The sequence below is a fragment of the Delphinapterus leucas genome, chromosome 13, assembly GCF_059928025.1.
Source record: "Delphinapterus leucas isolate spDelLeu-1000000601 "Yukka" chromosome 13, BTC_Dleu_Yukka2, whole genome shotgun sequence".
Taxonomy (NCBI): Eukaryota; Metazoa; Chordata; class Mammalia; order Artiodactyla; family Monodontidae; genus Delphinapterus; species Delphinapterus leucas.
In genome coordinates, this window is record NC_143141.1 from 73,073,883 (window position 1) to 73,087,991 (window position 14,109).

At 41.4% G+C, this 14,109-nt stretch overlaps 1 protein-coding gene across 1 annotated transcript in view; it reads right to left on the reverse strand.

Moving 5' to 3' along the window:
* Positions 1–2,355: 2,355 nt before the first annotated feature.
* Positions 2,356–14,109, reverse strand: part of GCKR (glucokinase regulator) — a 37,009-nt gene continuing 25,255 nt past the window's right edge. The window contains 2 exon segments of the mRNA XM_089922498.1: positions 2,356–11,717; positions 12,531–12,669. Coding sequence (XP_089778624.1) covers positions 11,547–11,717; positions 12,531–12,669 — 310 coding nt within the window. The 3' untranslated portion in view covers positions 2,356–11,546.

Below are 14,109 nucleotides of genomic sequence, written 5' to 3' on the forward strand. Positions count from 1 at the left end.
GAAAATCTTATAAATGTCAATAGCATTTCTCTACTGAAGCAAACAAACTAGAAAAATATAATTTTAAATATGAAAGATATTTTCCACAATAGCAATAAAAATGATAAAGTATCAAGGTATTAACCAAAAAGAGAGAAGACCATCATGTAGAAGACTATAGAACTCTATTAAAGGACATAGAGCTGCTTGGCGAATATGTGCACATACATTTTCCGCCTCCTGCTACACTCACAACTTCTGTCAGGTGTTTCTTATGTTGCTTAAAATGCCATCTCTTCAGTCATTCAGGGTTAAAACTGAGAAGTCATCCTTTCATTTCACAAACGCCTGTGGAACACTTACTATATCCCAGGCAGTATACCAGGCATAGGGGATACAAAGATGAATATAGTCCTCATAGGAAAATGATGATAATGTTTATAATTAACTCTTTATAGTTGAGGCCCAATCAGGAAAAAAAAGACTCAATCCCTTTACTCTCTTTCTGCCTCACTTCCTATAGCCAAACTTTCACCTCAGGACCCTCCTCCTCTCTCACAGCCCCGAGGGCAGAGATTTTTGTCCCTTCCATTTACTGCTGCATCCATAGTGCCCAGAGGAGTGCCTTGTACATGGTGGTGGCAGTGGGTGATAAACACCGGGGGAATGAATCAATGTCCTCTTTTCCATCTTACTGCTCTGATTCTTTCCCTTCCTTCCCCCTCCTTCCCACTAAGTCTTTTTACGTGGGCTTCTCACTGTCGTGGCCTCTCCCGTTGCGGAGCACAGGCTCCGGACGCGCAGGCTCAGCGGCCATGGCTCACGGGCCCAGCCGCACCGCGGCATGTGGGATCTTCCCGAACCGGGGCACGAACCCGTGTCCCCTGCATCGGCAGGCAGGCTCTCAACCACTGCGCCACCAGGGAAGCCCTCCCATTAATTCTTTAAAGTAGACTCCTATTGGATTAGCTACACCAGAGAACCACCACATGCACTCACTGGAGTTATCTAAAGCCACACATTCAAAGCATGGTGCTTGGGACTTCCCTGGCGGTACAATGGTTAGGACTTGGTGCTCTCACTGTCATGGCCCCAGGTTCAGTCCCTGGCTGGGGAACCAAGATCCCGCAACCCACATGACGCAGCCAAAAAAAAAAAAAAAAGTCGAGATAAGGTATGGTGCTCAGTTCAATAGCAATAGGATCACCTGGGAGCTCATTAGAATTGCAAAATCTCAATCCCTTCCTGAATTAGAATCAGAATTCTACTGATTCAGAATCTGCTACTGAATCAGAATCTGTTTTTTAATTAGACTCCCAAGTGGTGTGTTTGAGACAAAAAAAGTTGAGAGTTTAAACTTTTTAAAGTTTAAATTCTGTGCTCTAAAGCACAGATCTAAGCACATTTTCACCTGGCTTTAAAATCTTTGATGCCTTTCAATTGCAGACAGAATAATATTTATACAAAGTATTCAGTCTGGTGTTTGAAGCCCTCTACAATGGGACCTCTAACCACTTTGTGACATTTTGTCTCACTTTTCCCCAACCGGTTCCCTACACTTGTACACTCCATTCCTGATAGGTGTCTTCACCTCTCCTTGAACACATCCAACGCTCTTCTGCTTCCCATGCTTTCCCCCGGTCAATTCCTTCTCTCTAGAAAATCTTCCACTACTCTCCTCCACCCATCCTGTCCACCTTCAAAATCCTACACTTCCTCTGAAGCACAGCTCAAACCTAAGCTCCCTGCAAAGGCATTTTATAGATCCTAGAATACTCTTTACCTCCCATCTCTTCAGCAATATTTACACCTCTATTAACTCATCCCTTTCTCTTTCCTTGGGATATATATATATATGTCTTGGGTTTTATATATATATATATATGTATGTGTGTGTATATATATATATATATATATGTATGTATATATGTCTGACTTTCTCCCCCACTATACCTCGAAAAGGTGGAGGTGGTGTTTTATTCTTCAATGTCTAGTATGCTGCCATATATAATAGGTGCTCAAAGTTTGTTGAAATGTATTGAAGGGAAAAGGACTGAGAGTGACTTGCAGGACGACATCCATAGGCACTACCTCAACTCCCCTCTTCCCACCATCAATTCCTCCCACTGCCCAAGATTAGGAGTTTCTATGTCTCCAGGGACAGGGGCAGGGACAGGGAGCAGTGAGTTTCAAGAGAGTGTTGCATCACATACCTCTGAGTGCGTCTTGGCTGCCACCTGTTTCCTACTGTGTTTCCCAGAAAACCTCACCCAAAGCCTCCAGACAAGGAAACCAAATAATAGTAGAAGGCTGACATATTGTGGCAGTGGGATGGTTAGCCTCCAAACCAGAGCCATTACTCAACCACATGCCCCTCTCAGCCAAACAGTTTTATACCTCATGACTCCATATGACATCACAGTGGGCATTCCAAGGCTCCAGCCAATGGGCTTGCTGCTTAAATCTCTTCTCTGAGCCATACACCTGCTGCCCTTTCCTGCAGCTGCCCTTGTGCCCTGCTCTGACAGCCAATGCTCAAGGAAGCTCCTTTACGATTCTTCTAGGATTGAAGAAGAATCACTTGTTATAAACCAGAGAGTATGGAGGCAAGGTTTCAAAGGAGCAGGCTTTCCAAATGGCCTGTTTTGCCCTATAAGCATCGTCTCTGGAGCCAGTCACTCCCTAGAGGTCCAGGTATGGTGTCATATGTTCCAAATCACACATTAGAATATAGGGTCAAGAGCATTTAAGAACGCTTTAAGTAGGTACTCTCAGAAAATGTATGATATATGGTTTCCTAACTCCAATGCTTGACACATTTCCTAGCTGCTGTTGCATTGAGACTGAGAAGAGATATCACGTAGGGAAATTAAATGACCTTGGAGGATCACACTACTCCAAGTCTAGAATATTTTCCAAGTGTAGACGGTTTATTTTGTCATCATGCCCAGAATTGACTGGATTTTCTAGAGTTAATTTTCTAGAGTTAAATTTATGAGGAATTGATTTATGCTGTAACAAAGATAAATAAAACTGGCCAGGCCATTTTTTTCTTATAGGAAAATTAATTTGGAAAGTCCATTCAATTAAATAACTACTGAATAGCAGGCACTGTCTTAGAAGAAGACAGACAGGATCTCTCACCTCACAGAATTTTCAGTTTATTTGGGCAGCCAAAGTAATATTCTTGAAAAGCCCATCAACAAGGTGCTGGTTAAATAAATATGATATGCCCATATTATAAAATACTCTGCAGTCACTATAAAGATTATAAAGAATGAGGCCTGTTATTCTGAGCACACATTATGTGGCAGGTACTAGTTATATGCCAGCCTGGAGCTCTAAAAAGAACGTTAGGGCTGGAGGTACAGTTTTGGGCTCTTGAAACATGTATATGCTTTGACAAGAGCCTTTTTCTATATGTATATAAAAATGTATTTTTGGGGTGGCCTCAAATATTTACTCACCGTTTTGTTTGAGAGTCATCACACTATTTTGTACAGCTGAGATTCATTCACTTTTATTAGTTCATTGCATTGTATAACTATTTTATAATAAATTTATCCATTATGATGTTGGACATTTGTCTTGTTTTCATCTTTGGCTATTATCAACAATGCTATTAAAAACATGCTTGTCCATGTGTCTTGGTGAACATATATTCCTATTTCTCTATGGCAGTGGTTTTCAAGCTTTAACATGTATCAGAATCATCTGGAGGGCTTGTTAAAACACAGATTGCTGGGCACTGATTGCTGCTTAAGTTGGACTGGAGGCCAGGAATTTGGCATTTCTAGGAAGTTTCCAAATGATTCTGAGACTGTTGGTCAGGCATCACAATTTGGGAATGTCTGATCGAAGTACCTATCTAAGAGTGGAATTGCTAGGTTATAGAGTAGGTGTAACTCAAAGTTTAGTAGACAGTGCCAAACTGTCTTTCCTAAGTGGTTATGTCAATGAATATAGTTCCACCAGTGGTGAATAGCAGTTCTTCTTGCTCTTTTTTCATGCCAACATGGTATTGTCAGGCTGTTTAATTTTAGCCAACCTGGTATATGTGGTAATGATATTTCATTGTGGTTTTAACTTAAATTTCTCTGTTACTAGTAATTACTAATGTGTGAACACACCTTCATAAGTTAATTGGGCACTTTGTCTTTAAATGTATTGCTGCATTCCAGTTGCTAATTATTTTTAGGATTTTTGTGACCTAGTTTTATGGGTGAAGCCAACCTGTCATTTTCCTCTCTTGCTCTGTCCTTTTCAGGCTTTTGGTATCAAGGTTATACTAGACTTATGAGTTGGGGAATGTTTCCTCTTTTTCTTTTTTATGCTCCGAAAGAGTTTATAGAAGATGGAACTATTTGATCCTTCAGCATTTGGTACAACTCGTCGGCAAAGCCATACAAGCCCGGAGATTTCTTTGAGTGAAGATTTTTGACTACAGATTGAACTTATTTGAAGGTTATAATACTATTGACAATTTGTTTTTGTTTCGGGTTTGTTTTTTTTTTTGAGTCAGCTTAGAGCCATATTTTCTAGCCAGTTTTCTATTTAATCTACATTTTCAAATGTATTGACATAAAGCTATTCAAAGGTAGTACTGTCTCCTTTGTGTTTCTGATATTGGTTATTTGTGCCTGTCCTCCCTCTCTCTCTCTCTTCCTTTTCCTTTATCTGTCTTGCTAGAGATTTATCAATTGTAATTAATCCCTTCAAAGAATGAACTTTTCTGTATATTTGTACTCTATTTCAATAAGTTATACTTTTGTCTTTATTATTTCCTTGCTTCTACTTTCTTCCCCCTCCCCCAGGCTTATTGAGATATAATTGACATATAACTACTTCTACTTTCTTCGGATTTATTGTGCTGGGTTTTTTTTTCTAACTTCTTAAGATGAATGCCTTGATCATTCACTTTTAGCCCTTTTCCCCTAATTGTGCATTTGAAGATATAAATTTCCTCCTAATTACTACTATAGCTTCATTCCACAAGTTATGATACATAGAATTTTTGTTATCATTCTGTTCCAACTATTTTCTAATTTCCATAATGATTTCTTCTTTGATCCATAGATTATTTAGTAGAAATTTAAAATTTCCTAGACATAAGGAGATTTTCTAGTTGTCTACCAAAGTTGCATTGTGGTCAGAATATATACTTTAATTTCAATCCTTTGAAATAGTTTTAAGACTTTATTCGCAGTTTATGGTCAATTTAAAAAATTCTATCTGTGCTTAAAGATAAGACGTATTCTGCAAGTGTTAAAAATAGTGTCTCTTCAGAGGTTCCCCTGCTGCCTGTGGCGGGGTGGAAGGTGGTGATGGTAGTCTAAGTCCATTTGGTCAATTCTGCTAATCTTTTTTTTGGTCGTGCAGGATCTTAGTTCCCCAACCAGGGATGGAACCTGTGCCCCATGAAGTGGAAGTGCACAGTCTTAACCACTGGATCGCCAGGGAAGTCCAATTCCGTTAATCTTGATGTTCAAGTCTATATTATTCCTAAGCTTTTGTCTGCTCTTTTCCACCAACTACTAAGACAAGTGTGTAAAATTTCCGACTATGATTGTGCATTTGTTTATTTCTCCTTTGAGTACTGTAGATTTTTGCTATATATATATATATATTTGTGTGTGTGTGTGTGGCTGTGTTGTGTCTTCGTTGCTGCGTGCGGGCTTTCTCTAGTTGTGGCAAGCGGGGGCTACTCTTCGTTGCAGTGCGAGGGCTTCTCATTGTGGTGGCTTCTCTTGTTGAGGAGCACAGGCTCTAGGAGCGCGGGCTTCAGTAGTTATGGCACGCAGGCTCAGTAGTTGTGGCTCACGGGCTCTAGAGCGCAGGCTCAGTAGTTGTGACGCAAGGGCTTAGTTGCTCCGTGGCATGTGGGATCCTCCCGGACCAGGGCTCGAACCCGTGTCCCCTGCATTGTCAGGCGGGTTCTTATCCACTGCGCCACCAGGGAAGCCCCCTCGTTTTATATATTTTTAATTGTTATTTAAAATCATAATTTATTACTGGTGAATTAAATCTTTTATCACTATGCTGACTCTCTGTCTCTAGTAATGTTTTTTGCCTTAACTTATTGTGTCTAATATTAGTATTGCTATAGCAGTTTTCTTTTGGTTGGTATTTGCATGGTATATCTTTCTCCACTCTTTTACTTTCGACCGTTCTATATCCCTTTGTTGTAACATAGGATACAAAATAAACCAAAATCTAAATATATGTTATTTGTTATGATATCACTTATATGTGGAATCTAAAATATGACACAAATGAACTAATCTACAAAACAGAAACAGACTCACAGATATAGAGAGCAGACTTGTGGTTGCCAAGGGGGTGTGGTGTGGGAGGGATGGATTGGGAGTTTGGGAATAGCAGATACAAACTCTTACATATAGAATAGATAAATAACAAAGTCCTACTGTATAGTGCAGGGAACTATATTTAATATCCTATAATAAACCATAATGGAAAGGAATATGAAAAAGAATATTTATATAACTGAATCACTTTGCTGTACAGCAGAAATTAACACAACATTGTAAAACAACTATACTTCAATAAAATAAATATATGTTATTTGTAAGTGATACATCTAAAATAAGTAGATTTTAACTGGAGCATGTATTCCACTTACATTTAATGTAATTGCTAAAATAATTAGACCAAAATCTACCCTTTTACTTTGCACTTCCTATTTTTTCCTGTTTTATATTTTTCTCTTTCTTCTTGTCTTTATTTAGACAACTAAGTATTGTAAATTAATCTCTCTATTTTCCCCTTTACTAACTGGAAGTTATACTGTCTGTTTCTGTTCTTTTAGTGCCGGGGTTGGCAAATGGTGGCAGGTGGGTCAAATCTAGCTTGCTGCTTATTTTTGTAAATGAAGAATTTTTGGAACACGGCCACACCCATTTTGTACACAGTCTGTCTGCTTTCATGCTACCACAGTAGAGTTGAGTAGTTACAACAAAGACTACAGGGGGCCTGCAAAGACGAAAATATTTCCTGTCCATCCCTTTATAGAAAGGGTTCGCCAACCCCATTTTTAGTGGGTTCTTTTTAAAATGCAATATGCACATTTAACCTATCAAATTCTTAAATTAATCAAAACCTTTATCCTTTTTACGGATAAATCAAGGGCCTTAGGATATTATAACTCTACTTACCTCTTCCCATATACTTGTTACTGTAGTAATTTTAATTTTATTTTTTAAAAAACTTTATTTGAAAGCTACCATATGATCCAGCAATCCCACTCCCAGGCATATATCCAGAGAAAAACATGGTTTGAAAGGATACATGCACCCCAATGTTCATTGCAGCGCTGTTTACAATAGCCAAGACATGGAAGCAACCTAAATGTCCATCAACAAAGGAATGGAGAAAGAAGTGGGGTACATATACACAATGGAATATTATTCAGCCTTTAAGAAGAATGAAATAATGCCATTTGCAGCAACATGGATGGACTTGGAGACTATCATGCTAAGTGAAGTAAGTCAGACAGAGAAAGAAAAATGTCATATGATATCACTTATATGTGGAATCTAAAAAACATGGATACAAATGAACTTATTTACAAAACAGAAACAGACTCACAGACTTAGAGAATAAACTTATGGTTACCAAGGTGGAAGGGCTGGGGGGAGGGATAGACTGGGAGTTTGGGATTGAAATGTACATACACACTGCTGTATTTAAAATAGATAACCAACAAGGAAAAAAATAATAATGTATTATGAATAACTTTATGACAATAAATTTGACCTTAAAAGAAAAGAACACTTTATCTTGGAAGTTTTTGATTTACAGAAATGTTGCAAAGATAGCACAGTGAGTTACTGTATGTCCTTCATCCAGTTTCACCTAATGTTTTAACTTTATTATATTTGAAAAATCTATGTGAACAACATTGGTACATTCACTATTAACTAAACTCCATACTTCATTCGAATTTCACCAGTTTTTCCACTAACGTCTTTTTTTTGTCCAGGACCTGTATTTAGTTGTCATGCCTCCTTCATCTCCTCTGATCTTGTGATGGTTTCTCAGTCTTTCTTTCTTTTTTTTTTTTTCCTGATAGTTTTCTTTCTTGTCTCTTTTTTAAAAAAATGTATTTTATTGAAGTATAGTTGATTTACAATGTTGTATTAATTTCTGCTGTATAGCAAAGTGATTCAGTTATACATATATATTCTTTTCCATTATGGTTTATTACAGGATACTGAATATAGTTCCACCAATTACTAAGACAAGTGTATAAAAGTTTCACTATGATTGTGGATTTGTTTATTTCTCCTTTGAGTACCGTAGGTCCTATACAGTAACAACTGTTGTTTGGTTTCTCAATCTTTGTTTTCTATGACCTTTATTGTTTTGAGGAGTACTAGGCAGTTCTTTTGTAAAACGTCCTTAAATTTGGGTTTCTCTAATGTTTTCCTTATGCTTAGACTGAGGTTTGGGGAAGAATACTGAGGTGACATGCCCTTCTCGTCACATCGTATCAGGTGGTACATGATATCAATTGGTGACACTAATTTCCAGTACTCGGTTAAGGTAGTGCTTGCCAGACTTCTCCAATGTGAAGTTTCTATTTTTCTCTTCCAATACTCTGTTCTTTGGAAGCAAGCCTCTTACTTTTGCCCATACAGGAGTTGTAGAGAGTGAGAGGTTATTAAGCTCCATTTCCTGGAGTGGGGTATATCTACATATGTTATTTGGAATTCTTGTGTTAGGGAGATTTGGCTCCTTATTTATTTATTCAATTATTTTATTATAACAGTATGAACTCATGTTCACCTAATTTCTACTTTGTGTTATAGTCCAATACGGCATTATTTATATCATTGCTCAAATTGTTCCAGCTCTGGCCACTGAGAGCTCTTTCAGGTGGACTCCTGGGTCCCTTTGACATGACCCCATCCTTTTGTTTTTATGAGGACGTTGTTACTTTCTGGCACTACAAGGTGCTCAAGGCTCGTCTTCCTACCTCTCTCATACCACAGCACCCCAGCCACTAGTTTACAGTTAAGCCCAGTTCTTCTCTTTTCCAGGATGAAAGCATTTTGCGACCTAGGTGCAGTGCCTGTCCCGTCAGCCCTAGGATTTGACCCACCTCTCTAAACCATACCTGAGTTTACATTGGATCTTAGAGAGTTTGCTGTGCTTGTAGGGCCCATCCGTAGAGCCATGTTGGGGCCCCTCTACCTCTCACCTCGTCCCCAAATCCTCCTTCAACCTTACTGTCCCATGGGAACTTGCTCCACCCTAATATTCCAGACCACCTAAGTTATAAAAAGAATAGCTGACTTGGGGGAGAGATCATGAGTTCCATCTTTAAATACATTAAATATGAAGTATATGCAATATCCACATACCTTCTGCCCCTGAACCTCTTATTTTTGATCTAGTAAATAGATATAGCAGGAAGTTGTTTCCTTCATCCTCCACAATCCAACCCAGTCTTTTGGGTTAGACCCTTTTAGTCATTTCAGGAGAAATTACTGTCTTGTGTTGATACAGATTACTTTCTAGCTGTTCTTGCCCTCAGATATTTGCTTTCTCTAAACAGTGGTAAAAGTTGTCACCCTACCTTTTGCATCTGGATAGGTCTTTAAAAATCTTTGAATCTCTTTAGCTCTTCCTAGAGCTCAGGTTCCACTGACAATGACCTGACTCTCTGATATTGGATCCACACACCCATGCAAACCTCCAAACATTCCCAGGTTTTCTTTGAATGTTCCCTCACTCCACCCCAACCTCCTTCTTCCAAAGCTGTCCTTGATTCTTGGCCTACCCTGTAATATCCTCAGAACAATTCTGGCAGTTCTCTGTACCTAGCCTGCTGTTGGAATCCACTTCAATGATCTCTGTCCTGTATTGCAATTGCTCATATCTGCTTGTGAGTTCCTAGGGGGTGGGGATCAGATCTTAGTCATTTTTTTCTCCTCTACAATGTGAGAGTGTAGCCCAGCCTCTAAAGTTTCCCAAGGTGAGCAAGTATACCACCTCGTTTATAACACCTGAGTATCACATGCAACTGTATACGAATTGAATTCACTTGCTATCTTTGCACCATCCAAGTACTTGGCAAGTAAAAAAAAAACCTCTGGACTTCTAGTGTCCTTCTGCATCCAGCCTTGGGGAAATCTGACCCTGCACCCTATCCATCCCACATGTGGGAGTAGGGCTACTGCACATGTTGGCTCTGCCTCCTCCAGCCCTGGAAAGCTGGGTATCTTCTCTGACTTGACCTTGCTCGTGATGCCAGGATGAGAGACGAATTCACATAATGTAAGTGCATGGGGGAGAGTTGTGGGTAAAGAGAAGCTGAGAGCCTCTGCAGGATCTTTTCCTAACTTTACTCCTCTTGAGTTGTAGAGTTAGGAAGAGGTGTTTGTGGAGGATAAAAACCAAATCGATGGCAGTCAGAAGGCACTAGGGGAATGGTGTTGAGGAAAGGGGCATTGGTTAAAGACCTAAGGTAGCAAAGTAAACGTAGATATATCAATACAACAGGAAAAGAGTTCAGACAGGGGCCGGAGGCCCACAGATATAGAGAGGGAACTTATGGCTGTCTTTAAAAGATTGAATACTCTATCTTCATAAAACTGAAATCTATTTGGTTCCTTAGCCGTCACCCTCCTGCAGAAAGGTTCAAGTGAGCTTCAGAGAGGTTTTGTCCCCAGAGAGTTCCTGAGTGTCTATTGCCTAGGTACTTCTTGACCACAAGGGGGAGCCAGCTCTCTACTACCATGGTCACAGTCATAGGCGCCGAAGAGCTGGCATGGGTCTGGGATGAGCGAGGGTGCCTTTGATTTGTCAAAACAGGTGACAGCTGAGGTCTAAAATGTTCAGAGTGGGGTCTCTAGTGTGTGTTGGGTCCCACTCTGGCGCCCTCAGAGTTCCTTATGTTCCCTTTACAAACACTGGGTAGGGATGCAACTCTCACTTTATGGTCCAGTGTGTGGATGTAGCACTCATTCTAGTGATGATCCTGTCATGCCTAATTGGGACTGTTATTTTCTGAGTGTCCTATGTTGGGGACACAACTTCTTCCCTCCTTCCTTGGAGTTATCTAAGTTCCCACCTCTCCTTGCTTGTGTGATTCTTTGTAGGAGTGAAGTATGTGTGTGTGCGTGCACGTGTGCACCTACGTGTTGGAGATGGGGGGATATAAAGAAGCTGGAATAAGGTTTGGGTCAGTGACCACTGAAGTGGAGTTGGGAAGCAGGTGGAGACATAAAGAAACAAAACTGCTTTTGGGACCGACCCATGCCACTCATCTTGTTCCACCTCTGATCTATTGACTCTGATCTCAGTAGAAAGTGAACTTTTTGAAACAAGACATTCAGTTTTATTTCTGAAATCAGAATATGCCAGGGAAAGTGGATACCACTGGGTGAACAGCAAGATCTCCCCAAAGGAGAGAGACGCTGTCTCCCCAGCCTGGGCGGCTGGTGCTCCTGGGGACTGGGCCTCTCCTCCCACTTCACGTGCTGCTGGCCCAACAAGTCCCCGTGGGGTGGGCTGGCCCCCTCCGCGCACCCAGAAACACCAGTTCACGGCACAGCACGATCTAGGGTCTCCAAGAGGTCGGCGTTGCGCTTCCGACCTGGCCGGGTGAGGGCGCTCCTGACAGCCTCACGGACAGAGGGAGCTGCAGCCAGGTATGCCTGGGCCTCAGGGATGGAGCACCGGAACAGGAGGCTCAGCAAGGCTATGGGGATCACCTGTGGGGAGGAGGCAGCGAGAACTGAAGCCTGAGAAAGTGAGGTCGTCTGAGGAAGAACCCTGGAGGAGCTAGGGCATTCAGTGTGGGAGTCAGAAGATACCAGGTTGGATGCAACAATAGAACGGAGGCGCTTCCCTGCTGGCGCAGTGGTTAAGAACCCGCCTGCCAATGCAGGGGACACGGGTTCAAGCCCTGGTCCCGGAAGATTCCCACATGCCGCGGAGCAACTAAGCCTGTGTGCCACAACTACTGAGTCTGCGCTCTAGAGCCCGCGAGCCACAACTACTGAAGCCCGCACACCCTAGAGCCCATGCTCCACAACAGGCGAAGCCACCGCTATGAGAAGCCCGCGCACCGCAACGAAGAGTAGCCACCGCTCGCCGCAACTAGAGAAAGACGGCGTTCAGCAACGAAGACCCAACGCAGCCAAAAATAAAGAAATAAAATAATAAATTAAAAAAAAGAATAGAAGGGAGTTTTCAAACACCAGAAATTGGAATGAGGTGGGTCAAGAGCAGAGAGTAGCCTTCATCCTGACCCAGAAAACTCCTATTCATCAAGACTGGTTCGTGACCCAGTTCTCCCTCTCTTTCCTGACTCCCCTCCTAGGCAAAACTGAAGACTCCTTTTCGGCACCCCTGTAGTACCTTTTTCACACTTCTCTGACTACTTGTCACAATCAGGTCTCCTCCATGAACAGGGGAGTTCCTTGCAGAGTGTCACTGAGCTTTGTAAACTCAGTGCCGAGACAAGTTCCTGACACATCGTAAGTAGTAAGTGTTTGCTAGATGACTAGCAGTTCGCGAGTTACCTGTTCCTTCTCTCGTGCAACCTGGACGTGGAAGGAGATGGGAGCTGCTCGAATATCATCCGACAGTGGCTGAGCGGAGTGGATCGCCTGGAGAAGGCTCTCGATGCATCGAGACTTGGGCTGTCCCTAGAACCGCTGTGGAAGAAGTGGTAACATCCATGCTGGGCTAGAAAGCCATGGGAGCTGAGAATGGGGTCAAGGGAGAATGGGAGTCTGGGATCTCGAAGACCAGCTGTAGAGAATTCATCCCTGTAGGTAATCCCAAACTTACAATCCCCAGCTGTAAAGGAAAACTGGGGTAAAAGGGGTGGTGGTGGGCCTTGGTTGGCTGGGTTACACTGGAGAATTAATGTCAAATTGGTCGTACTTTTGGCCATGTCCCCGCAATCCCAAAGGTTGGTCATCTTAAACCGCACTCATTCCCTCTGGTTTCCTCCCTAACCACATCCATCCTCTATACTGCTGTAAGACAGTTCATCTGCAAACACTGCTTCTATTTTCTTCACCACCCTTTTCCTCTCTATCTAGCTCAGCACTGTCCAATAGAAATATAATGAGTCACATATGTAATTTAAAATTTTCTAGCACAGCATTAAAAAAGAAACAGGTGAAATAAATTTTAGTCATGTTTTATTTCATCCAATAGATCCAAAATATCATTTCAACACGTCAACAGTATTAAAAATTATTAGGGAGATATTTTACAATATTTTTGTACCATGTCTTTGAAGTCCAGTTTGTATTTTACAATGACAGCACATTTCAATTCAGGTGCTGAATTTCAATGCAAAAGTCAAATAGAGTCCTACCAAAAGAATAGAGTTGCATTTAATGAAAACTTTACATGCTTCACTTTTTAAATAAAATTTGGAGTTCAGGTCACGTGCTCAATGGCCACGTGTGACTGGTGGCTACCGTCCTGGACAGCACAGATCTAGCTGTGTTTGGCAAGTCCCAATTCCTGTCTGGCTTTTAATCTTCCGCAGTTTCTCCCCTTCCTGCTCCCTCACCACTCTGTAAAGTGACTCCAAACCTGTGTCCCTCACATATCATGCCTAGCCCCCCTCTGGGCCTTGGCTAATACTCCTTCTAACAAAAGTGCCCTTCAGTCCTTCACCTCTCCAAGCCATAACCAGTAGGCCCAGCTCAAACATTACCTCTTCCATGAAGTCTTCTGCTTTGCTATAGTGCATAGATCCTACCTTCTTTGATGTTCTATTGGACTTCAGTAAGGATCATGCAATTTGACACTTAATTGTTCTGTGTTTCAAGTGTTGGTTTTGTCTCTCCTCCATTAGATGGGCCACTCTGGGATGGCAAGGACTGGATCATAGGTAGCTCTGGCTCCCCCTACCTGCCCCACCTCCAGGAACTAGAAAAGCATAAAGGATTTTTTTTCCCAGTTGGTTGGTTTTACTCATTCGAGAAGGTTGTTTTAGGGCCCTGATGGCTGCTCACTAAATGCCCATTCATGGGTTCCTTTCATGTAGAGTTGCCAGATTTAGCAAATAAAAATATTGGATACCCAGTTAAATGGAATTTCAGATGGATAATTTTAAAAAATTAGTATAAGTATGTC